The 26,936-nt window shown below is 45.7% G+C and overlaps 1 protein-coding gene across 1 annotated transcript in view; it reads right to left on the bottom strand.

Moving 5' to 3' along the window:
- The window catches only part of CSAD (cysteine sulfinic acid decarboxylase), a 32,289-nt gene extending 7,943 nt beyond the window's left edge, over window positions 1-24,346 (bottom strand). The window contains exons 1-8 of the mRNA XM_015421367.1: window positions 24,221-24,346; window positions 16,785-16,911; window positions 14,724-14,814; window positions 10,506-10,612; window positions 8,576-8,691; window positions 6,000-6,079; window positions 4,667-4,721; window positions 3,093-3,209 (exon numbers count right to left, since the gene is read on the bottom strand). Coding sequence (XP_015276853.1) covers window positions 3,093-3,209; window positions 4,667-4,721; window positions 6,000-6,079; window positions 8,576-8,691; window positions 10,506-10,612; window positions 14,724-14,814; window positions 16,785-16,911; window positions 24,221-24,346 — 819 coding nt within the window. The remainder of the gene's footprint in view (window positions 1-3,092; window positions 3,210-4,666; window positions 4,722-5,999; window positions 6,080-8,575; window positions 8,692-10,505; window positions 10,613-14,723; window positions 14,815-16,784; window positions 16,912-24,220) is intronic.
- Window positions 24,347-26,936: the final 2,590 nt, after the last annotated feature.

Below are 26,936 nucleotides of genomic sequence, written 5' to 3'. Positions count from 1 at the left end.
TTCCGTTTCGTTTCTTCTGTGCTCTTCTGATCTATGTAGCCTCAGCCAGTGACCTTGGTACCTTGTTACAGGTTTCCCCTGAGAACGTAGACCTGTTAGGTTAGGCAGGGATTTGCTTGTTCCCTGATTGGACCCAGGCCATCAAGGGACCCCTTTGAATTACGTATAACTCCCCACTGGCGTGCTTTCCAATAGTTCTAACACAGAATGTATGCACAGAGGACCTGCCTTTACTGTACTCAATAAACTTTACTCTTTTGAATGAAATTTGTTGGGAACTGATTGCTGCGGGGATCTGACATATATCTTTGATCGTTTCGATGTACAAATTTCAGTGTCATTTACTGGCTAATGAGTATTGGTCGTTGCATCTCATCTGCAAGAAGTTATGCCGAAACTGGTTAGCATATCAAAGGGTGAGATAAAGCAATTCTGCACAGCATGTTTTTTACCCACCCCCACACCCCTGTAAGAGCCCTACTGCCTTACATAACAGGAGCAGAAGCCCACAGATCAAACACTGTTCCATTCCCGGGATGTTACACTGCCACATCTAGTTCCCCTCTGGCCATGAGCAGGGGACCCAGTTCCTTCATAACGCTCCCACCCTGTCCCCAAATGAGAACCAGAAGCAGGAACTGTGTGTGTGCATCTATCTCTGTATTTCTATCTTTATGTGTTCAATTTTTAACTGCACTCCTTCCCCCATTATACAGGCATGCTCCCCTCACTTTTACTTTAATCTATCTATTTGTCCAACCTTCACCGTGTTAAACCCCTTTTGTCAATCATCCAGCGAAAAATTCCACTTCAAGTAGACTTTCTCTTTTTTTTTGGCAGAATGACTGAAGTCGCTGAACATCTTTGCTCCCCTTTACAACGTCACTTGCGCGTTAGTAAATAATGCCCTGAAAGTACAGCCACTTTCAATTTACTTTTCTATAAACAGAGCAGGGAAAGTATCCGGCTAGGGTACAAAACAACACTAGAAATCTGTTGATTTTGCCGTTGGGATCCCCCCCCCTCCCCGCATTGCCAATATCATACATTGGTGTAAAAAAGTGTCCCATAAGTTTTTGCAAAGGAAAATTGATCCATGGACTAGGGCAGTGATGGCGAACCTTTTAGAGACCGAGTGCCCAAACTGCGACCCAGAACCCACTTATTTATCGCAAAGTGCCAACACGGCAATTTAACCTGAATACTGAGGTTTTACTTGAGAAAAAACAACTCATACATTAACTTAAGATGATCTAAATAAAGTAAGGAAAGCAATCCCAAATGCTTTCATTTACTTAAAATTATTTGGCAGAGAATTCGACACTTTAATGATGGTCTGGGCCTGGCTGGGGCGATGGCACGCGTGCCCACAGAGAGGGCTCTGAGTGCCACCTCTGGCACCCGTGCCATAGGTTCACCACCACTGGACTGGGGCTATCAGGTCTCCTGCTATGGCAGCAGGGGGAAGTGATGTAGCAGCTCACAGAACATTGCCCTCCATGTCCCCGCCCCCGAACCTCCCACTGGCAGCCAGGTAGGCCTGACATCCTTACCAAGGAAACATTGAAGAGAAGAAGGGGTTTTTTGTGGTCTTTAGAGCAGTTTCACTGGAGAACATTTACTTCATCACAGGGATATATGCAAGGGACAGAAATAGACCCCCAAATACCAATAGTAATTATTAACATTAACAGTTAATAAAGAGCGATACTTGGTTTTCTACTATCTCAGGGTTTCAAGATTTTGGGTACGTGCAATATTCATTTCTGCCACCACAAATATGGATTTGCTCTTGGTGACAGTTGGAATTTGGCTTGAGGTAGTGAGTATACCCCAACTCAATTTGTGTATATGGAGTGGGGGGGGAATTAAAAGTTTTCAAAAGACTTGAAAACTGCTGTTGGGGATGGGGCGGTGCTAATAATATCACAGGTGCCAGCCAACCAGTCAGTTCCATGCACAGCCAGCTTCTGCTACAAATTTCACAAAACCATTTGTTCTACAATTCAACATTAGAAAGCTAGAGGCCCCTTCCAAACTGTCCAGTTGCTCTATAAATATTACATCCTTCTTCCTTTACCCTTCTTGACGACTCCACTGTGACCATGGCCAAAGAAGAAGAAACTTGCTCTATAAATATTACATTCTTCTTCCTTTACCCTTCTTGAGTAGGGTAGGGCCACTGTGACCATGGCCAAAGAAGAAGAAGAAGAGATTGGATTTATACCCCGCCCTTCACTACCCAAAGGTGTCTCAGAGCGGCTCACAAACTCCTTTCCCTTCCCCTCCCCACAACAGACACCCTGTGAGGCAGGTGGGGCTGAGGGAGCTCTGACAGAAACTGCTCTTTTTTCAAGAACAGCTCTTATCAGAACTACGGCTTGCCCAAGGTCATCCAGTCAGGTGCAAGTGGAGGAGTGGGGAATCAAGCCTGGTTCTCCCAGATTAGAGTTCACGCACTTAACCACTACACCAAACTGACTCTCATGAGCTCATGAGATCTCCATCAGCCATATATATATTATCTGACTTGGCACAATTTTAGATTAACACCAGTGAATACAAACACTGGCCAGGATCCAAAAAGGACACCTGCAACACACCTCCATTTGCGTGTAGGTAAAGGAACCGATTCCCCCTTCTGGCTGCAGCACCTCGCACTGCACTGCACACCACGTCAAGAGTGATTTGGAAGTGTATGCAAAAAGAGGACTTGCAAAGTCCTGTTGCATACTGCCTGCTTCCCTCTGCACCCTGGCTAACATGTTAGAAGCTAAAGAAATTTAGAGTCCAGTGGCACCTTTAAAACCAACAAAGGTTTATTCAAGGTATGAGCTATCGTGTGCACGCACACTTTTGCAAATACATTGTAATGGAAGGTAGAGTTTAAACTTATAGGCAGAGGCTGAACAGCAAATTAACATGTAACATGATGAAGATGTTTTAAGATATGCAAAGACAGAACTAAATAACAAGCTAAGGTAGAACTATGTTAGAAGTTGTCCATCTAAGTCCAAGCTTCCTTGCCCGGAAGCATCTAGGCTTCTCCCACCCGTTCCCAAGGTATTTAGGGTGTTCCTTAGCATACTTACATCCACATGCAGCCAGACCTTGTGCCTTGCACACACTTCTGCAATCTCAGCCAGGGGATCAAATGCTCCCAAGACGGTGGTGCCACAGGTGGCATTGACAAAGAAGGGAACTGCCCTCTGGAAAGGGGAGGAAAAACACAGCAACCAGAAGTGTGGGTGGGGAGATGGTATTTTTAGGGAGATGCAGGACTGCTGCTGACCCTCCTCCACCCCTGTAACATTTGGAAAAAGAAACAGATCCTGGGTGACACCATTGCATTCTCCACCCCTTGCAAGTGGTAGCCAATGAAGAAGCCTTTCTTTATTTAACAATCTGACGACCCAGCAGTCTTGGATAAAACCGGTATTACAAAAACCACCCTCTATTTCCGTCCTCACAGAAAAGCCACTGCCGCCAGAAATTTAGGCACAGTCAGGGGTCATTTGGGGGGGGGACGCGGGGGAACGCCATCCCCCGGGTGAGGTGCGGGAGGGCGGGGCCTGGAGCTCCCTGCTGGTGCCCGCTGGAGGTCGCCGCCGGCTGTGGGGAGGACACACTTCTGGTGATGTCAGGGGGTGTGGCATATGCTAATGAGTTATGCTAATGAGTCCCCCTAGCTCTTTTTCTACGAAATGACCCCTGGCCACAGTCAAAGTAATACCAAGATCAGGATCAGCGAGCAGGAAAGGCAAAGAAGGAAGAGAAACCTTGGAAACTATCACCAGCTGTATCCACAGATCTCTCAAAGCAGGAGTCAACACACATTCAAAGAAAACATGGGATAAAGTTTCAATAGCCCCAGACCCACATGCACATAATTGGAGTAGGGGACTTCTCGGAATCGACCCATCAAAACTACACAGGGGAAAGCATTTAGCCTAGCCAAAAGAAAAGCCCTCCCATCTTTGGGGACAGTCAGTTGCTGAAAATAAGATGGAAGGGTAGGAGGGGGCGCTACCAAAAATGAGCGCAGAGCATATTCTATGAGCCCTGCCAAGAACTGACTGACAGTCTGATGCCTCCAGTGCTCTATCTAAGGATGGTCTAGCAGCCCATAGAATGAGGAGAGTGAAATAATTAATGTGAAATCTTTCCCAAGCCTGATTTGCTCTGATCTTTTTTTTTGGGGGGGGGGAACAGAAGTACATGATTGCCATCTAGACAGAAAAGGTCACATTTTCAAAGGCACTACCCATCTCAAAGCCATTTTTCCTTCCCTTAGTCCCCCTTAAATGCCACTTTCCCTGGTGCAAAATTAGAGAGCTTTTTGTTTTTAAAAAATTGGTAATTGCTATAGCATTTATCGATATTTTAAGTTATCAAAACACCCTCTGGGGGCACAGTGAGTAAGAAGTGTCAAGAAAGTGTCAGCTGACAGAGGAAACTGCAGAAAACTACAGTGCCAACACGAATGTCCCTGGGCCCTCACAGCACTGATGAATGCAAAACAGAGAATCTTCCCTCCATGGATACAGCTAAAGTCACCTCATGTGTTTCATTTACCAGATGCTACCGGGGGACTGCGGGTTGGCTGCAGAGTGAAGGGTGCGGCCTAGTTTCCAACTGGCTTCCAATTCCATCTGTGAGGACTTACCTCAGATTTGGCCTGCTTGATCTGTTTCTCCAGATCAGCAGGGATCATTTTCCCCCTGCAGAAGAAATGAGCAAATTAATTAACTTGTGTGAAACGCGGAACAGAAAGAACATCCCTGCCTAAGCTATCTTTGTTTAGAGTCAATCTACGCAAGGAGTACTTGCTCACCTTTTATTGAGACTAATTATTTCAGGATGTCATGTTGTAAAACGTGCCCTCCACCTCACCCAATGTATACAAAATCAGCACAACATCTTAAAAACTGATAAAGTGAGCTTTCCCCCTAAAATTGTTAGCTTCCTGTGTGCAGGACAGGTTTATTTTCCCCCAGAGGAAGCATTCAAACATAAGATTCCCCCCCCCTTGCAGTCCAAAATGGTACAATCCACAAAAAAGCTGAATGATGTAATCCTGCTTCGCATAGAGCTTATTACGCTGACTCAGAGAGGATTTGGTGTAGTGGTAGTGGTTAAGTGTGCAGACTCTAATCTGGGAGAACCGGGCTTGATTCCCCACTCCTCCACTTGCACCTGCTGATGTGACCTTGGGTTAGTCACAAGCTCTGGCGCAGCTGTCCTTGAAAAAGAGCAGTTTGTGTCAGAGCTCTCTCAGCCCCACCCACCTCACAGGGTGTCTGTTGTGGGGAGGGGAAGGGAAAGGAGTTTGTAAGCCGCTCTGAGACTCCAAGTGAAGGGCGGGGTATAAATCCAATCTCTTTTCTTCTTCTTCTATTTAGGGCTCTAGGAAGGATCTTCCAATTATTCCAGGCTCAAACCTAGTTCATACAGCCATGTTCAGGGTGCCTTTTCAGCCTAAGCCACAGTTTTGCCCCTCACACACACACACATCCCACAATGAATCACATGACTAGTGCTTAACATTCCTAGATCCTGGCTTACTGCATCCTTTTAATCTCTTTGACAGATTTGTGACCTATCTCAGCAAAACTTGCAGTCTTAAGGACGAGAAACTTGTTTATAAGTTTTTAAAAGTTCACGTTGGCAGGATGCTAAGCTCAATATCATCTCCGGTGTTTCTGCAGTGCAACGACAGAACCATGGAGTCCACGCAGCCATATAAAATTATCATTATGAACTAAACTTTTGGAGGGGAATCTTAAAAGTTCGAAGGGCAATTAAGCAGTGGAATAAGCCGTCTCAGGTAGCTGTGGAATCACCATCCCTGAGGATTTCCTAGGAAGGGCATGAATCAAGGATACGTTTGGTAACAAATATCGTTTATTAGGACAGAGAAGCGTGACAGATGATCCACTGGGAGTGTCACAGGCTCTGGTTAACCCCCCCCCAAAAAAGTTTTCAGTGCGTGCTCTCACTTTTCATCAACGGCAACCAGGTAAACGTTGTCTGTGCCGATCCCCAAGAAAGCTGCTCCCTTCTGGATGGAGTAATGGCACTGGAAGGGAAGATAAGACAGAGGGGATCAGAGACATGCCTGCTCAAGACCTCTCTCTCTGCACACACCTTGCTACATGATTTGAGCATTTTAGGACTGGCTATGGTGTAACTTACTTGGCTTGGGGGGGGGGAAATTAGTTCAGGAACTCCCTCAGGAGTGATTGTGCCTCCTTCCACACGGAGAATTTACCCCCACATGTAACACAGCATGCTGCTACAGTTTTGGGAAGCTTCCACATGAGATTGGGTTCTTTTCTGAGCATGGTACTCCTGGGGCTTCAGGGTTTTGCCTTTGAGCTGGAACAAAGAACCTCCTTTGCTCTGACAAAAAGAAGGAAATGTGGGGTGGCTGCAAATGGATCATCCACTCTGCTTAAGGCCAATTGGGGGAAGGAGAGCTGAGCTGCACCTTACAAATGTCAAAGCCCAACCAGGGGTAGTCTTAGACAATGGGCATCAGGGGCAGTTGCCCTTTGGACCCTCACTGGGAGGGGTACCACCTAGGGGTGTGCAATCGGTATATACCGAGCTGAATAAATACCCAAAAAATACCTTATCGGTGTTTTGGGGTATTTATTCAGCCGAATACAGATTAGACAAATCTGATTCAGCGAGCTGAATAAATACCAAAAAAATACCTTATCGGTGTTTTGGGGTATTTATTCAGCCGAATACAGATTAGGCAAATCTGATTCAGCTACAGAAATAGCCACATCCGAATAAAATCAGTATTTGATATTATTCGGCTTTTATTCGGGTGCAGCACAGTCTCTTTAAATGTCTTCATTACTCGCTGAGTTGTGCTGCCGTGGCAAAATGACTCAATGAATGCAATTCTCCATTATACCCTATAGGGACAGTCTCCATAGGGTATAATGAAGCTGAATAAATTTTGGTTTCCTGAATATTTACCCAAATACCAATATAATACCGATACTGGTATTCAGGAATACTAATATTTTTCTGGTCCAATAGACCCAAATTGGGAAAAAACAAATTTTGTCTTGCATACCCCTAGTACCAACTGCTCACAGAACAGCAGCAGAAGAGCTGGCTGCTGCTACCACACGCATCTGCCCCATCTGGGGCTTGGGGAGTGTTCTTCTGCCAGCAGCAGCTCCCCCTCACCTTGGTCATGGCACTTGCTTGGCCCTGGTGGGGGAATGGAGGTGGGACGGCACTGATTCTGGAGCCCAGTTCTGGACTTTTGCTCAGGGCCACAGAATCACTGGCAGCCCCTGAGCTCAGCTTGATAACACCCCCTCATTCAACTCTTTAACTGGCTTCCCTCCCTCCCCCCCATTCACAGCTAAGCCACAGTATCTTTTGACCCATGGTGCAGCTGATAAGGAAGAGGTGCCAGCCTGCTAGCGGACCTGGTACAACCATCAGAACATTGGTGCTTCTGTGCCCATGTCTCTGAGGAGCAGTGGGGGGATGGGCTCTAAATTCCACCTCCCACATACACCTAAAACAGCTGTCAGGGGTCAATCATGCACCTTTGCTTCTGGGGAAACATATAACCTGGAATCATGAGCTACACCCACATTTAGTAAGACTGGGCAGTTACCACTGGGCGTAGATCAGCTAAGCAGCATGGAGCCTGCACAGCTATTCTGACACTGAACAGCATGCCACTGACAACGAATGGGATCCAAAGGTGTTCTTCTACCAACATAATGGCAGTAATAGAATGGTACTTCCATTGGCAGAGGAGGAGGGTAATTTTGCCAGTTCTGTTCCCACTGCAAAGGCCCACTTTACCCCCAAGCTGTTATCAATGGCCCCCAGGAAAACAATTTCTGGGGGCATAATTGGCTGCTTCAGCAGAGGGGTAAGAAAGGGCCCATTCCATGAACTTTGTAGTGGTTAAGTGTGTGGACTCTAATCTGGGAGAACCGGGTTTGATTCCCCATTCCTCCACTTGCAACTGCTGGATGACCTTGGGCAAGCCATAGTTCTGACAGGAGCTGTCCTTGAAAGGGCAGTTCTTGAAAGTCCCACCTACTTCACAGTCCCACAGGTGTCTCTTGTGGGGAAGGAAAAGGAGTTTGTAAGCTGATCTGAGACTCCAGGTGAAGGGCGGGGTATAAATCCCTCCCCCCTCCTCCTCCTCCCCCCCTCCTCCTCTTCTTCTTGTACTATTTTTACTACAACTCATTTGTGTCTCAGAATCCTCAGCGATGGCACAGAGAATTCTGGGTATGCTCTTACTTCATATGCCCATTCATCTCCGCTCCTCACTGGCCATACCTTAGTTTTCCTTGATGTTGGGAGGCACGCACCCAACAGCCCCTACCTGTGCCTGGAACTGGGAAAGGTACTAAAAATTTGACCCTGTGGTGGCTGTACACACAAAGAAGTAGCCACCCATAATCTCTGAAGCAGGAGACAGCCTAGAGTTACACCCAGAGGTGACAGATACAGAAGCCGAGACCCCACAGGACAACCTCCTCAAGGACCGCCATAAGGGAAAACGAGTAGAAGACCATACCTCCACTGAAGTGAATGCTGCCAGCCTTGGCACTGCCCAGTTGCCCTTCTGCTTGCATTCTGGAAAGCAGTGATACCGTGCCACGTTCATGGCATATATGTTGGAGATGGAACCTCCTGCGGAGAAGATTCATAATAAATGTTATTTGTTCATGTATGTATTACACTCACAGCCAAGGCTACATGTATCCTGCAATACTGCAGGAACACCAAAAAGTTGCAGAATATAGTCGCAGATGCAGAATTCAGCTTCCTGATTATCTCAGTTTTTGCTCATTTTGCTAAGAAATAGTTATTTAAAACATTTATATACTGCTTTCCACCCAATTAGGACCCTCAATGAACTGAACAGCAACTAAAAATACATTAAAATCAACTTCTAAACAATATGTACATATAAAACCAGACATTAAAAAACAAGAAGGGTCAGTAAGGGAATCCAGTTGAAAAGAAAGTCTTTACCCGCTGGCAGTGGGCAGTAATACTTATCGTATGGCATGGTGTGTAGTATAGTCAGGAGATCCTAAGACTGTCTGACAGGCGGAAGTTCTAGCTCTTTTAGCATTGTGCAACACTAGGCAGCGAGCTAGACATGTTTTGGGGGGCTGAGAGAGTTCTGAGAGAACTGTGACTGTCCCAAGGTCACCCAGCTAGCTTCATGTGGAGGAATGGGGACTCAAACCCAGTTCTCCAGATCAGAGTCCACTGCTCTTAACCACTACACAAAGCTGGCAAGCGGACAATGATGGAGAGGGATAAACAAAATTGCCCTAGGGAGGGAACTCCACTTTGCTGTGCCACAACAGAGAAGGCCCTTTCTCAGATGGCCACCACTTTAGCCTCAGGTAACAGTGGCAACCAAATAAGGGCCCCTGAAGATCACTGTAAAGGCTGGATAGATTTGTAGGGTCCTTAAGATATATAGTTCCCAGGCAGTGTTCCCTCTAAGCTGAGTTAGTGTGAGCTAGCTCACAGTTTTTTAGCCTCTGGTTCACACATTTTTGTCTTAGCTCAGGAAGGCTGGCTCCAGAGCAAACTAATTTATGCAGCAGCCAAATTACCTGCTCACAACTTTAATGTTGGTAGCTCAGAAAGTAGAATTTTTTGCTCACAGGACTCCATAGCTTAGAGGGAACATTGTTCCCAGGCTGTATAAGGCTTTTAAAGATCATTACCAGCATCTTGAATGAGGCCCAGAAGTAGGCTGGAAGCCAGTGCAGATGGGATGATAGGATCCCTATGACACACCCCAGACTGCAGTCCCCCTGCAGCATTCTGTTATCAACTGCAGCTCCTGGACACTCTTCAAGGGCCGCCCTGCATACAGGGCTTTGCAGTAATGTAATCTAGATGTTACCAAGACATGTACCGCAGTGGCCAATGGCAAGATCTTTCTTACTCAAGAAAGGCTGCATCTGGCTCACCAGCAAAACTGGTGGAAGGTGCCCTTGGCCACCCACCAAAGCGTACTGGAAAGCATGTGACAACTGGACAGCTGCAGAGCAAAAATGAAGGGTGGCAAGAGGGTCTGTTTCCACGTTCACATTACAGTTATAATGAGAGCTTACAAGGGATGGCTGTCTGCAGACATTTGTTTCAGAGTGAGTTACCAAAAAGGTGTTTGACACAACAGTATGTAGGCAACAGCGTTCCAAGCGCCTTGGTGTTTAGCCATGCCGGCCACATGACCACAGAAACGTCTTCGGACAGCGCTGGCTCTTCGGCTTTGAAACGGAGATGAGCACCGCAACCCTAGAGTCGGACTCGACTGGCTTTTGAGCAAGGGAACCTTTACCTTGACCTTTTTATGTAGGCACAGTCTACTTTGATAGGATGCTGAATGACCTGTGGTAAAGTACCGGCGTATGTTAATCTTAGCACATGCAACAAGAACCCATGCCATGTAGCCATCCCTTTCATGGGTTGCATACCTGGGCAGAAGATCCCGTCTCCACCCTCCCATCCGATCAGCTTCCGCAGCTGCTTCAGCACCACCTCCTCCATCAATACAAACACCGGGGCGATCTCGTATGTATACCTGGAATGCAATGAACAGGCAGATGGGAATTTCTAATGAGATGCCTTCAGAGATCACAAAGTACAAGTAGTTCTTTGCAAGCTTCACTTGTATCAAAACCCATCCTTTCAGGAATGGCAATTGTGACTCAGCAGTCATCCATAAGTGGTTAGAGACACACTGGCTGGGCTGTGGAGAAATCTAAGGACTTTCTTGCACTAAGAGATGAAGCAGACCACAACCCCAATTTATTCTGTGTGTGATGTTCCCACAGAAGCAGGTGCATCATGGTACAACAATCCCCAATTTGAAGTTAATATATTGAGTGAGGGGATAGTTTTCTGTGGCTGGGTGTGTGCACTTACAAGAACAAGAGCCTTGCTTGATCAGACCAGGGGCCCATCTAGTTCAGCATCATGTTTCAGGGGTCAACCAATTGTCCTGGAGGGCCAACAAACAGGACAGAGGGCAAAGTCTTCTCCTAAGCACTGGTATACAGAGTTTGCTGCCTCTGGAGGTTCCCTTTAGTCACCCTGGCCAGTAGTCACTGATGGACCTCTCCTCTTGTGAGATCACGACCAATCAACCTTCAAACCAGCTTTTGTCTGGCCTTTCTCCACTAATCTTTAATAAACATATGAGGCGGAAATCACAGATTTTAAATACCCATGACTGCAGATGGGAGTTCTCAGTTATTTATTTTTACAAATAAAAAAGAAAATAAATTCTTCATTAAGCAGTGTGAATCACACATTGAGAACGACTCTATTTAGAAGTAATGACAAACCATGATTTGTCATTATGGAATCAAATCTTGTCAGTTCTTGGGCTCAGGGCTATTTTTGGGCAGGAACGCACAGGAACGGAGTTCCAGCTGGCTCCCAAGTTGGCCACGCCCAGCAGGAACTCATTAGCATAATAGGCCATACCCAACAGCAGAAACTCATTAGGATTGGCTACATTAGGGGTGTGTGGCCTAACATGCAAAGGAGTTCCTGCTACAAAAAAGTCCTGGGTTTTGACAACAAACAAGGTAAACAGAATAACAAGCAAAAGGCGGGTATAACCACACTTCTGGTAACATGGGGGTGCGGTCTAATGTGCTAATGAGCTGTGCTGTCCAGGGTGTGGCTTAATATGCGAATGAGTTTCTGCTGTTGGGTGTGGCCTATTATGCTAATACGTTCCTTCTGGGCTTTTTCTACAAAAACAGCCCTGCTTGGGCTTGTGTGTTTCCCTCACCATAGAGGTGGCTTGAAGACTTCCTGGTCCCCATCAAACCATGGTTTATTGTTTTATCCTGTTCAGACATCATGACAAACTGTGGTTTGTTCTCTGCTCTACAAACTAGGATTCCAAAACAGGATTTGAACAGTAGTTTGGAATCCTGGTTTGCGGGCAAGAGAGCTACAATTTTTCATTTCATCTGATTCAGACATCACAAAGAACTGTGGTTTGTGCAGAATCTGGCAGTCTTCAATCAACAAGCCATGTGTGAGGGGGAGGGATGTGAAACACACGGCCCAAGAACTTCCAAAGCATGCTCCCACAATGGCAAACACCATTCTAGCATTATGTCTCAGCTCAGTCAAGGACTATTTCATCTTGAGTACATTCTGGATTGTATAAATCTATTTAGGGTTTCTGCATATATTTGGTTAGGAGTTTGTCATATCTTTTCCATCTCAGATAAGATTCTACATGACATGATAGGCGGGGTGTATGTGTGTTAAGGTTTTTGACACATTATGGCCCCGGTCACACGGGCCGGATATCGCGGGGGGGGGAGGCGGGGCTGTTTGCCCCAGAGCGAACTACCACGCGGCCGCCGGATCAAACGTCCCGCCGACGTCCCATGGTTCGAGGGAAGGTGCCGATCATACGTCAATCCTGCGGCGTGGCAAAGAAGCGGCACGGCGGGGGGTGTGGGATTTTTTTAACTGAAGGGTGCGCATGTGCCGTTGGGTGCTTGAGCGCATTCCGTGGAGACTTTGGGAAAAAAACCCTTTTAGCGACGAGACATGGGCAGGCGCCGGATGCCATGAGCTACCACCGGAAATGTGATCAGACGCCTGCCCTTGCCCCGCTGTTTCCGGAAACTAGTACCTTGGAGGTACTAGTTTTTTACGGCGCATCTTTGGCGGGAAGCCTTGGGTTAGCCACAGGAGCTCTACGCTTCCCAGATGTTGCAGTTTGATCGCACCAGGAAAATCCACCTATCTTCCGTCTCTGTAGCGTGGCTAATGCTCCTTGTGACCGCAGCCGATGTTCTTTTTTTCCTGACGGCCTAGCATGTAGCAATGTTTCTTCTTTATCTGTTTGCAATGGTTAAACATTTACACATTAAAATACTCTAAAGTATTTTGGTTGAGGCAGCAGACGTTCAGCCATGGCCCCTTTCCAGTGCCCTGCTGCTTTAGATAACATTACTTGGGCACTGGAGCTTTTTGTTCACCTGACATGAGGCACGGGTCCTTTCTGTTATTATTTATTCCCTTCCCCAAGCAAACCGGAAGCACTGGTAGTTCTGGGCCCAGGCCTAGAGACAGAAAACTCTCAAGATCTTAACCAAACAATTCCCAGCATTTGTTTGGGAGGGAAGCTGTGACAATCAAGTTGGAACAAAAAGGACATTTTAAAATGAATTCCCTCCATTTATTACAACTCTTTTCTTGCCTTTCTTCCGAGAAGCTCAGAATGGGGGTGTAATGATTACAAGTTATAAGTGTTTGTTTCTTTAAATGGTTGGTAAGTTTCAGAAGAACAAGCAGGGGTGAAAGAGGGAGATGAGTGAGTGAGGTGATTGGTTAGTGACTGAGAGTGTGTGGGCGGAACTAAGAAGTGCGTGTATGGGTGGAGGGAGAGAAGGCAGAGTGTTCAGTCAGCAGCTCACTGTCAGTTGTGGTCAGTCTACAGAGTCTCAGAAGCAGTCTTTGAATCAGAATCCTATATAAGTGCTGTGTAGGTTTCCCAAGTCCCCCCAGGGGGCGGTCATGTCACTTCCGGGTGACGTGCATGCGGCGCGGGCGCGCTCTGCGCATACATGCTCCAGCCGCAGCGCGGGAGTCCCCCGGTAAGGAGATATTTCGACTTGGCAACCCTAGTGCTGTGAAAGGTATTAAGATTCTGGAGAAAGAAAAATACTTCAGGGGGCATATTAGGCAAAATCTAATATTGTCAGAGTATTATAAATTTGAGGGGGGAAAGCTGACAGAAACCTGAATTAAAAGGGAAAGATTTCACTGAGCAACATAACAAAACATCTTTAACCAAGACGCTTCTTGTGCAAATAAAGTTTTATCTTATTTATTGTTAACCCAGAGTCATATGCTGTTTAAAAAATAAGAGACTCGTCCTCAGAACCACAGAGTCCGACAAAGGAGCCTTAGAGCTTGGGCAGAATACTGTGGGAAGGGTTAATTAATAAGACTGGGATGAAATTTCTGGTGGCAGAGTTACATACCTTGAGTCAGAGAAAGAAACAACAAGAAATTTAAAACCACATCATGTCTAACTACACAAAATAAAAGAGAGGTAGTGTGACAGGGGGACATGGCCCCAACATAATCTTCACAACTCTGCAAGGCCAGTGAGCATCCATGGCAGACTGGGGTTCTAATCCAGCACCATGCTGCCTCTCGAGTTTTACCTCCAAATCACATGCTCCGGGTTGATGTGTCCACCACCAACCTGCATCTCCCAGTCATATACAGCTGAAACCATGAACAATAACGCTTATCTATTGTTTGAGCTGCTTCATTGGTTGCTGCTCGCAGAGAGCTATGAATGCAAGGAGATTACATCACACTTACCCACCCCAAAGTGTACATTACTGGAGATACACACATTGGTGGCCTTATGTTTAGGGGAATGTATTGGGTACAGGCAGATGGTGATTTTTAATCAAAGAAGCAAAAAAAGTTGTTTGCTGCTCATAGGGCCCCAGTTTTGCTCTGGGTTAACAGGTTTTACAGGTTTTTGTGTCATTTAAATAAAACCTGCATTACCCATTTGAGCACAAGAAACTATCTAAAAATGGTAGTCTGTCTCCAAGACAGCAATATCAGGTTCAAGACTCAGCCCTGGAAACAATTTACTACGCCACGGTTCAGATGAAAAAGCAGATACTTACTGGCTGGTATTGAGCATGTCTGTGATCAGCTGTCCAGTCAGGGCATGAGGATCAAGCCCTGAAAACAGCTGGTTAAAAAAGCGAGGATGACCTGGGAAAAGGAGAAAGTAAGAGAGATGTTAGCCTCAGTCCAGAACAGCTACCTTGGATATGGGAGCAAAAATCTAATACCAGCACTTTCCTCTTTTCTGAGGGGCTGTGGCTGAGTGGAAGAAACTCTCCTTGGCATGCAGAAGGTCCTTGCTTCAATCCCTGACATCGCCAATTAAAAAGAACCAGACAACAGGCGATGGGGAAGGACCTCTGCCTGAGACCCTGGAGAGGCAAAGTAGAATTTTTGCTCACAAGACTCCACAGCTTAGAGGGAGCATTGCAAAGAGGCTGACACATTTCTGCCCTATAGGGGGCCTTCTTCAGAGGTCAAACAGTTTGAGGTACACATGTTACAATACTACATATTACAATAAGACAACCAATAACTTAATACTGGACCAAGAAAAGGAAAGTTAAGCAGCGAGATCAATAGACAAAAGACAAAGATGTTCGTGACGCCTCTAAAGATAAGAGTCATGTGGTACCAAATGCACAGCTGCTGAATTAGAACATCTTCCAATTCTGGTCCAAAAAGCACCTATGTGGCTATCTTAGAGCTAGAGTGTCCTCAAGCAACTTTTCTTGGTCCAGTATTAACTTAAAGGTAAAGGTTCCCTTGCTCGAAAGCCAGTCGAATCTGACTCTAGGGTTGCGATGCTCATCTCCGTTTCAAAGCCGAAGAGCCAGCGCTGTCCGAAGACATTTCCGTGGTCATGTGGCCAGCATGACTGAACACCAAGGCGCACGGAACGCTCTTACCTTCCCACTGGTGGTACCTATTTATCTACTTGCAATTTCTTGCTTTTGAACTGCTAGGTTGGCAGGAGCTGGAACTAGAGACGGGAGCTCACTCCGTCATGCGGCACGCTCGGGTCTCGAACTGCTGAACTACCGACCTTCCACAGCCTGCAGTTCAGCGTCTTAACCACTTGAGCCACCGCAGCTTATTGGTTATCTTATTGTAATATGTAATATTGTAGCATGTGTACCTCAAACTGTTTGACCTCTGAAGAAGACCCCCAATAGGGCAGAAATGCATCAGGTCATTTGTATTGGCCCTTGTGTTCAGGCCACTTGAACTTTTTAATGAGGCTTTCATTGAGCGCTTATTTGTTTTTAACTGCCCTTCTAATAAATACATGTATTTTTGTATAATATAGGTTTAAACTAGGTTTTTTGCCCTTTATTAAACTAGTTTTTTTTAAAAAAAAATATTGGCCCTTTATTAGACTTCTTTCTTACCCTTGTGGTTCTTGATTTCCAGGTACCACCTGGAGATTGGCAACCCCAAGCCTGATGAAGTGTTCTGAAGAACTTAAAAGGTTACATGTTGGGTTTCTCATGTCATTTTCGTTGGTTTTAATAAAAAGTACTACATGGTTCTGGTGTTCTGACAGAACTCTCTCTTAGCCACCTACAAACCATTTGGGAGATCTCTCCTAATGTAAATTCCTTAGACAGTTAGCAAGCTGCCGCAAGATTTCATACTGGCACTGAATAAAGGAAAATGAGTAGTTATCTTGAATCCTAATCACTTCTTTAGAAAGACAGAAGAAATGCAGTTTGCTTTTGCACCCTCTGGACTCACAATTTCAGTCACCTTTAGGTCACCCGTGTGCACAAATTCATTTAACCGCCTCTTGTCTTAACGGTGAAGAAAACCACCAACCATAATTAACCACCCATAAACTGCATCATCACAAGATGAAACAGAGGAACACTAAGAAGCTCTCATTATTATTCAGAGGCTTATGTTCCCTTTAAACTCAGTTGCTTAGAACATTTTAATTAGTGTCAGTAATGATGGAGCGAAATACAGTCTGTGGCACTGTCATCTCAAAATAATCAACCACAAAAACCAGAGTCAGTTGGAGCACAAACCCCCCCAAAAGAACTACACAATGCCCTGAAGAGATCTGGAGTACAAACCATAAACAATTGAACCAGCTGCCAGAACAAGACACTCACATGTTTTCACGCTATATCTGATAACTTCCCGGCAACGCTCCAACAATCTCTCCCGCGACTCCCCACTGTCTTTTAGATCCAGGTCCAGAATTTGATGCAGTTCCTCAGGTTCCTTCCAGTCACACACCTGCATGGAAAAAAATAGGGTGACCATTTCGTGCCCCCCAAGGTCCCTTCCAAACAGCATTGCCAGCTCTGGGTTGGGAAATACTGGGAGACTTTAGAGGTGGACCCTGGGGAGGGTGGGGTTTGGAGAGAGACCTCAGTAACATACAATGCCATAGAATCTATCTCTAAAGCAGCCGTTTTCACCAGGGGAACTGATCTCTATTATCTGGAGATCAGTTGTAATTCTGGGAGATTGCCAGGCCCCCCCTGGAGGCTGGCATCCCTACTTCCAAGAGGCTCACATATAAAACTAAATATCAGTCAGTATGACCTTATCCTCTTAGATGTAGGTCAAGATGGTTACTCTGCTTATGGTGGTGGAAAGTGCCATCAAGTTGCAGCTGACTTCTGGTGACCCTGAAGGATTTTCAAGCCAAGACGAACCAAGGTGGTCTGCCGTTGCCTGCCTCTGCATAGCAGCCATGGACTTCCTTGGTGGTCTCCCATCCAAGTACTAACCAGGGCTGACCCTGCTTAGCTTCCGAGATCTAATGAGATCGGGCTAGCCTGGGCCATCCAGGTCAGGACCACTCTGCTTATGCAAAAAAAAATAAAATGCCAGTGCAGCAAAGAAAAAATAACAGGGCAAATACCATTATGTTGTTGTAAGATAAATATCATACTGCCATAGAAAGCCAGCATAGTGTAGTGGTTAAGAACGACGGACTCTAATCTGGAGAACTGGATTCGATTCCGCAATCTTCCACATGAGGTCAGCTGGATGACCTTGTGTCAGGCACAGCTCTGTCAGAGCTCTCTCAGTCCCCCAAATAAGTCTAGCTTGCCACCTAGTAGTGCAGGATGCTAATGAGCTAGAACATAAGGCTGCCAGACAATCTTCAGATCTCCTGGCTATACTGCACACAATAACATATGATAATTGTTCCGTCTGACGCTATTAATTATCACACTGTCACAATAATTACAACAGCGTAAGGGGAAGAAATGTGTACAGATGAAGGAAAGATGGAGATTATTTGGCATCCAGCATGGTGGTGGTTAGAATCTTTGACCAGGGCCTAGGAGTCCCAGGTTCCAATCCCTCTTTTTCCACAAAGGTCAGTGGGTGACCTTGGACCAGTTACAGTCTCTTAGCCCAACCCACCTCATAGGGTTCTTAGAATAAAAAAGAAGGATAATTGAATTCACTTTGGGTTCTTTCCCCCTGGGGTATAAATATATAATTAATAATAAATAATTAATTAGCCCCCCAAAAACACAGCTCGCTTCCTTTCCCAACATACCAACATAAGGTTATGCCAACAAAACGATTATTATGATCAAATAGACACCTGCCCAAACCAGTGTTCCCTCTAAGTTGAGTCAGTGTGAGCTAGCTCACAGTTTTTCAGCCTCCGGCTCACACATTTCTGTCTTAGCTCAGGAAGGATGGCTCCAGAGCAAACTAATTTATGCAGTAGCCAAATCACCTGCTCACAACTTTAATGTTGGCAGCTCAGAAAGTAGAATTTTTGCTCACAGGACTCCAGAGCTTAGAGGGAGCCTTGGTCCAAACCAGTGGAGGGAGCCCAACAATCTGTTAATGAAACTGTTTGTTTCAACTTCAATGGCCATGCCAATGTCACTTTTGAGAAGTTCAGATTAGTATCAGCCCCAGGCAGATTTCACTGCCAAATCCTTTCATCTCCCAAATTTCTAATAGTTATTTTCTTTTTTTTTAATAAAGATTTTATTGGCTCCCCTAAAAAGGGGAGGTATTTCGCTTAAAAGAAAAAATGGGAAGGGTAGACAGTGGGAGAGAGAGAAAGCTGAGTGATATATAAACTGGTAAATTAAACTGTTAGTAATGTCCAATTAATCTTCTTGGGCTTCTTCTGTGTGTTGTCAAACTTCTTTTCTTAGTCCTGTCACATGTAGTTCTCTGTTAGTATGTTAGTAATGTTCCTTTGAATTTCTGTTAATAAAAAAAAATCTCTTCTGTGCACATTCAGAACCGCTTCTTTGCGTGCTGGGTACTTTTACTATCGCTGACGTGGAGGAGCTTCCTCTGTTGTCTTCTCCTTCCGGCTTGTTAGATCCTCCTTCGGGTTATTGTTGATACTCTCAGTTCATGCACTATAAATCCTCTTCTTTTCATGCCATTACCGGAGGTCCCCAGTTTTGAGAATGGTATTAATGTCATTTTCGCTTTTATATCCGCTCCCAAACTCTCTATGGGTCCTCCTCGCAATTGTTGACTTATATAAGCGCTTGCCAGGCACTTCTCGCTGTCACAATTCAAACTTTTCCGTTTTACAAAACTCCCGTCGGATTCACAGCCATAAACAGTCCAAACATTCAACAGCCGGCTCTCGCACACAAGCAAACGCCCAGACGGAAGTCCCTCCCTTCTTCTCCGCTCGCTTTTGCCCAGCTCCGACATCTTTTCTTTTTTGTTTACTTTTAGAAAGTTCTTAAAATGTGCTCCAGAGAGACAAAACTTTTTCCCACTTTGTTTCAAATACATCAAAGGAAAACATCACTGTCCGCTCAATCCATTCCCCCCCTCCTTTTCTTTTTCGCTTATGCAAATAGAGGGTTAACCTCTTCGCCTTTTTCGCTGGGAGGGGGGGGGAAACGTTTTTAGTTCTTTTTCTCTGCATTTTGACAACTCACAGTTAAGCCGATCTTTTCTTTTTCCATTTTTGCGGATGGTCGCTTTATCACTCGGTGACGTCTGGTGGCTCCGCTAAACCCCGTTCGGGGTCGCTCACGCAGCAAGGTCCATTGGGGCAGGGCATGGCAGGAGCCTCGTTCTCCGACCTCTCGGCCGAAAGAGCAACTCCCCCCTGGTGCACCCTAAAGCGCCCCGGATCCGAGCTCCTCTCTTCCTGAGGGGCTCGTTCGGGTCTCCGCTCGCGCGGATTCCCTCCTCCACCGCGGGCGTGCGAGGCGCCCTCGGGAGCGACCCGAGGATGCGTCCGCCATTCGCGGGAGCCAGACCGGAAGCCTCTAATAGTTATTTTCTGAATTAAAACTGGAAGCCCTGACTGAGTGGTTCCAATTCCTTACCGTGACCTTTTATTTGCACCTACTCTGCATGCAACTGCAAGTGGAATTGAAACAGGTTTCACACAGTACTTAGTATAATAGTACTTTGCTCCCCTTTATAAATCCATCTCCACTGCCAAGATCCTACTGCACGTCTCCTTTACTTTACAAAGTAACACAGGAGTCCAGTGGCGTCTTAAAGACTAACAACATGTATTTCCAGGGGTCATTTCGTAGAAAAAAGGTGCAGGAGCTCATTAGCATAACTCATTAGCATAACTTATTTGCATCTGCCACACACCCCTTACATCACCGGAAGTGTGTCAGAAGGCAACACCCACTGCTTAGGCTCCACTGGGCTGTTTTGGATTGCTAGCTATTGGGGGGGTGGACGTGCAGATCTGTCCTCGTAGAGGAGGGAGAGCTTGTACCTGAATAAAACTTGGTCTGACTGGACTGTTTTGGATGGGGGGGCCCCTCTGCAACTTACCTGGCTGCTTCTTGCTCTGACTGAGGGCTGCTGGGAGTGGGGGGTGGGGCTTGTTGCATGTGCCCGCCCCCTGGGCTCTTTACTGCCGGAGCTCTGCTCCTGTGCCCTCATGCAGGAAATGACCCCTGTGTATTTCAGTATAAAGCTGTGACTCTTTAAGGTGTCCCTGGACTTTCTCTTCCATAAAGGCCTCAGTACTTTCCCTTTCAATTCTTTGTTTACAGCCTAATTAACCAAAGTTCTCTCCTTGCTAGCAGGTTCCACCGTGGCAATCATAAATAAATGGGTAACAGCTCTTCTTCCCTGGGGCAAGAGGGGAAGGCTTAAATACTGGTTTTTATGTTGCAGAAAGCTAACATCACAGCTCATAATTTTTTGTTTACAATAATAATATTGTGCTTATGAAATAATTTTTAAAAGTTACTTACCCACACCCCCAGAACAAGAGGGAACACCCCATTTACCTAAAAGGAAGACTAGTCTTTTTTCCCATAATGCCATCAAAACGAAGGCACCATCTATAATTTGCATACAATTTTCAGTTATGTAAAGTAAAAATAAATAAATAGATGAATCACAAGCGGGAATTAAGATTGCTGGGGAAAAGATCAACAACCTCAGATATGCAGACGATACCACTCTAATGGCAGAAAGTGAAGAGGACCTTAAGAGCCTCTTGCTCAGGGTAAAAGAGGAGAGCGCAAAAGTGGGCTTGAAGCTCAACATCAAAAAAACTAAGATCATGGCATCCGGCCCCATCACTCCTTGGCAAATAGAAGGGGAAGTTGTGGAAGTAGTGACAGACTTCACGTTCCTGGGATCCCAGATCACCACAGACTGTGACAGCAGCCATGAAATTAAAAGATGCCTGCTCCTTGGGAGGAAAGCGATGGCGAACCTAAACACCCTGCCAACAAAAGTCCGCATGGTCAAAGCAATGGTATTCCCAGTAGTCATGTATGGCTGCGAGAGTTGGACTATAAGGTAGGCCGAGCGCCGAAGAATAGATTCTTTTGAACTATGGTGCTGCTGGAGAAGACTCTTGAGAGTCCCTTGGACTGCAAGAAGATCAAATCAATCAATCCTAAAAGAAATCAACCCTGACTATTCCCTGGAAGGCCAGATAATGAAACTGAAGCTCAAATACTTTGGCCCCCAAATGAGAAGGGAGCACTCACTGGAGAAGACCCTGATGCTGGGAAAGATCGAAGGTCAAAGAAGACGGGGACGGCAAAGGATGAGATGGTTAGACAGTGTCATAGATGCAACGAACATGAAACTGAGCAAACTTCAGAGGTCGGCGGAAGACAGGAGGGCTTGGCGTGATCTGGTCCATGGGGTCGCGAAGAGTCGGACTCGACTGTGCGACTGAACAAAAACAAAAAAGTAATAAAATACATTCTTCTTTTTAGTGAGGTCATCTTACATTCAAGAGTGCCTTCCTTTTGGGTTAATAAGGTAATCTGCAGTTGATTCATGAATTACTCCCCAGAGAAGAGATAATACAGGAAGTAATTAAGAGGGAAGAAAAAAAGAGCAAAGGCAGTTTTAAAGGGGTGGCAATCCTGGGAGCAGCACATGGGACAGTTGGTGCTGTCAAGAGCGCTTTAACTTCCAAAGAAAATGGCCAAGCACCAGGTCTTTAACAAAAGACACGCACGCCATTAAGGGAAAAAACAGAGGGATGGCTGGATGGCCTGTAAAAACCAAGTGAATTAATTGTGGTCAGGTCATTCCAAACTAATCAGCCAGTTGAGGAACCTTTCTTAGAAGAGGCATTGATCTGGGCATGCATCCAGGAAGGTGCACCTGAAGCAGCCATGCACACTCTCAAGACTGACAGTTGTGACTGATTGATCCAGTCACACCTAATGTAGGTCATCCAGTATACAAGAATCACCTATTCCCAGCAGACTCCAAATACAAAAGCAGAAAAGTGAATAATGCAGAAAATCAACTTTGCAGCCTCTTCTGTGGATGGTGTCTATAGGAGCCCAAGTTGTTGTGTGTTTTTTTAAAGAAGTAACATATTTTGCAGTTAGGGTTGCCAGTCTCTAGGTGGGGCCAGGAGATCTCCCGCTTTTACAACTGATCTCCAGCTAACAGAAATCAACTCCCCTGGAGAAAACGGCCATGTTGAAGGGTGGACTCTATGGCATTGTACCATGCCAAGGCCCCACCCCTCCGCAAACATCACCATCTCCTGGATCCACCGCCAAAGTCTCCAGGTATTTTCCAACCCAGACCTGGCAACCCTATTTGCAGTTCTGGCATGGGTAGGGTTGCCAATCCCCCGATGGGGGTGGGGGTTTCCCTGGTTTCAGGGGCCCCAATCTGCCACCAGCCAGCTGGCAGGTGGGGGGACTCCCACCCCTGATGTGCCCGGCACACTCGATGTGTCCGGCACGATGACATCACACATGGGGCATGTTGTTCAGGGTACACTCTAGCATTCGGGCAAAACCTCTATGGTGACCATAGAGTTTTTACCCGAATACTAGAGTATCCCCCGAAAAACATGCCCAGCACAATGATGTCACTTCCAGAAAAACCCCGGAGCTGGCCTGGAGCCCTCTGCCGGAATGAAGGTAAGATCTGGCATCCGTAGGCACAAGGACACAATCTTGAAGTTAATACTTTGAAGTGCAACCAAAAAGCATCTGACCCATTCATAAAGCTACACTGAATTTTAACGGACTTTATGCATCTTCTGTGTTTAGATCCCTATGGTCATGAAGTATTTGGGGAAATACCAAATTTAGCTACCATAGAGGACTGCTTCAAACGGATGAAGAACAATCTTCTAATGGGACTCATAAATGTTGCTCATCTGCCAACCACTAGGCTGTTGACCGAGGCTGGCTTTTATGGAATCTTTCCCTAGTGCATTATAGCTTAAAAATTAATCTCCAGCTACCTCATTGTTCTTTTGCTTCCTGCCACGCAAAAGAATTGTCTGTTCTGATCCACACTAGAAGCATTTCACTAGTTGGGAATATAAAAGACAGCAGCATGTACTGCCAGAGATACAGATAAATTATCCTTCTCTTTTGTCATGATGCCAACTTTATTACAAACCTGACTTTATTGCAAACCTGACTTTCCACCAAGAAGTTAATTTGTGTAGCAAAATACATTTCTGAGCCCTGTAGTAGAGAATGCATGGCACAATTCACCAGTCACCTCATTAAAACCGTACATTATGGGTTTTCCACAGGTTGGATCCAAACTCCCTGATCTGCTGGGAACTAAATTCCTAACTCCCAGTCACTTCTGGGAACTCAGTTGGTTGGATCCAACCTCCCGTCACTGCTGGGAACGCAATTCCTATGGGGGCCTAATTCAGATTGAGACTGTGGCACATGGAGAGAAGGAGCTTTTGCCCGACCCTCCCCACACTATTTCCCCAACTTAAAACAGCACCAGGGATTCTATTTGCCTCACTGGGGAACTGTACACATAGCAAATCCCCCCCCCCCCAAAGGGGAAAGCAGTACTGCCTGAGGCTGTTTCAGGTCAGGAAAATGACATGGGAGGGAAGGCAGAAACTGATATGAATTGGGCACTTACACACACCAGGAAATTGAGTTTTCAGCAGGTTTTTTTTCAGCAGGACAGTCACAGCTGACATATGACTGCCTGCAAATCAGGTCAGAGAACCTAGTCATAACCCACAGCACTCCATAATGTCTAACCCTGACCCTCTAGGTTAGTCATCCCCACCCCAGAAGCAGTACGATGGAAAAACCCACCATCACGTTGGGACAAGAAGTTCTAGAACCCTTACCTTTTCAGAGACATCCATCCCTTTCCTGATGCCTTCCTCCATCATAATCTGGAACGCATCCTGCAGGAACTCCTCGCCAGCCACCTTATCCAAGGCAGGATGGGACAAGACATCATTGTCTGCCATCGTCAGCCACAGGTCTGGAGCAAGCCCCTGGAAATCCCAGCAAGAGAGGAAACCGGTTTAAATTGCAGCCACTCCCTGAAGGCAAAGCCATTTAGAAACTATCTGTGCCAACATGTTACAGCCCAGAAAATACTGCAGACAGTCATTGCAGTCAGTCTGGACAACTGTCCCAAACTGGTGTGTGTTCCCTGACTGAATAAAAATAAGCCTCTCAGGTTTGGTCCTGGGATAGCAAGAACTTTATTTATACCCTACTTTTCTCCCCAGTGGGAACCCAAAGCATCTTACATCAGTCTCCTCTTCTCCCATTTTTTTTACCCATACAACAACCTGGTGAGGTAGGCTAGGCTGAGAGAGAATGACTGGCCCAAGGTCACCCAGCAGGCTTCCATGGCAGAGAGGGGACTGGAACTCAGTTTCTCCCAGTCCTAATCTGACATTCTTAACTGGTACATCAGGAGCGCTAAAGAGGATCTAGATTTCCTCTAACCTGGGGAAAGTCTATGCTCATTTAGAGGCTAAGCATTCCTCACCTCTATCATTCCAGCTCAGGAAAACATATCCAAATTTGTTTTTTAAATGGTGAATACCAGCAAGTTTAAGCATTCCACTCTAACCATGTATTATTATTTCAGGACTCTTTTGTGTGTTTATTTGTTTTAATTGATTTATTCAGTTATCTGGAGGCTGTGGTTGCTCTCCTTTTCCAGCAATGGAGCAAGTGGATGCCCTGAGATTTTCAAAAGCAGCAAGTAACCCACCCAGCAATGCTGCCCATCAAGTACGGGGGAAATATTGGTGCTGCTAAGCACCATATCAAGGCGGTACATACATATATATTCCAATACATAGCCTAGGCTAGCCTGATCTCATCAGATCTCAGAAGCTAAGCAGGGTTGGCTCTTCTCTCTCTCTCTCTCTCTCTCTCTCTCTCTCTCTCTCTCTCTCCCTCACACCCGCGCTCTCTCTCTCTCTCTCTCACACACACACACACACACACACACACACACACACAGAGAAGCCCACTGATCCAGCTATAATTTTTTTTAAAAATTAAAAATGCAAACTGGGCAGCTGAACTGTGTGCCAGCTACCAAGGTTCCACACATGCATGATGTGGGAAAGCTGTGATCCAACGATGGATGCGCTGCACACCTGTTTTCACCTCCCTGTAACCTTGATTTCTTCTTTGTATTAGCGAACATCTGCCAGACCTCTCAGCAGTTCCTCTCTGCCCTTCCCGTGGTGCCAAACAGTCTCTCTCTCCTTCCTCACAGACTGTTCCAGGCTGGGAGAAAAAATTAACCCCCACTATTCCAGCCTGCGAAAACACTTTTCTAGTCCCAAGCTCTGTCCAGCCCTGGAAAACACTCGGTGTGAGTAGATATAAATCTTTCGGGGATCATTCTCCCCACATCAAACTTCCACAAGAGGAAAACAAAAGCTTAAATCCATTTTTGCCCAGCTGCTACAAGTTACCTGCTCATTCATGCATGGATCACCACGGATTTCAGGGCCAAAGTACAAAGGGAGCGACCTGTCACTGACAAATATCGTCACTGCGAGAGTTAAATACCTCTTTAGCGGGGATGTTTGCATATACACTAACAGCTTATGGTGCCATGAGGGGAAAAGCCATTTATTTCAGGTACTGAGTCACCTATTTATTTTTTTAGCCCTGAAGCATCAGAGGTGGGACCCATTTAGAGCTTTCCTAGCACTCCCACCCCTGGCCCCAAAACATTTGTAATTGTGAACACTAGAAGCAGCACATGCTGTGATTTAGCACAGTTTGGAGAGATGTGGGGAGAGGATCGACCATGTTTTTATTGACCTCTGAGTCTTAACAGCGGCTTCATCTGTCAACAGTAGCAAATGATAATGCTTATCTCCGTGTCATGAGAAGCTTTACCTGTGGGTTTCTGCAGACCAAGCTGCTAATAAAGGTACAGGAGTTGACAAACTGGGTCTCCCTTCTCCCCCACTTGTTTACGGACTTTAAGAGGGAATAGCTGTGCTGTTTGGCTGTGCCACATTAGATGCACTCCAGTGCTGGAGGGACAGAGTGCACAAAAGGGAAGAATTGGAGTGTTTAAAAAATCCACAAAACATTCAAAGTAAAAAAAAAAATTGTTGTTAACAGTACTCACAGTGGAGCAGACACAGGAAATGTCACAGTTCCCCAAACTCCTTGCAATTCTTTTGAAAAGGCACCATCCAATCGTTGCCAAAACAGAAATACAAATATGTGTTGCACACTGCTCCTTACTCCAGTACTGCAGGGAAGAATATTGCATTCCTGTGATCTGACATCACAGTTGAACTGCAACACAAATTACTGCTTCTCCAAGATGAACCTTCTAAAATGACCCTATTTTATTGTATTGAATAAAAATCAAATTTTTAAAAAATAAAATAATTATGACCCTATTTGAATCTACAGCAAAAGTGCAACAACTGCACATTCCCACCTTTGTCTGGAGAGCTCATGAGAAATACTATAATCAAAACATAAAAATAGGAACAAGAACACAACCCAGCCACTAAGAGAACCCACATGTTCACCCTTGAGCTCAAAACATCAGCCAAT

Source organism: Gekko japonicus, unplaced genomic scaffold (assembly GCF_001447785.1).
Source record: "Gekko japonicus isolate JY-2015 unplaced genomic scaffold, Gekko_japonicus_V1.1 scaffold637, whole genome shotgun sequence".
Lineage (NCBI taxonomy): Eukaryota > Metazoa > Chordata > Lepidosauria > Squamata > Gekkonidae > Gekko > Gekko japonicus.
Note: the sequence above shows the minus strand (reverse complement) of the source record. Positions and strands in the feature narration are given on the sequence as shown.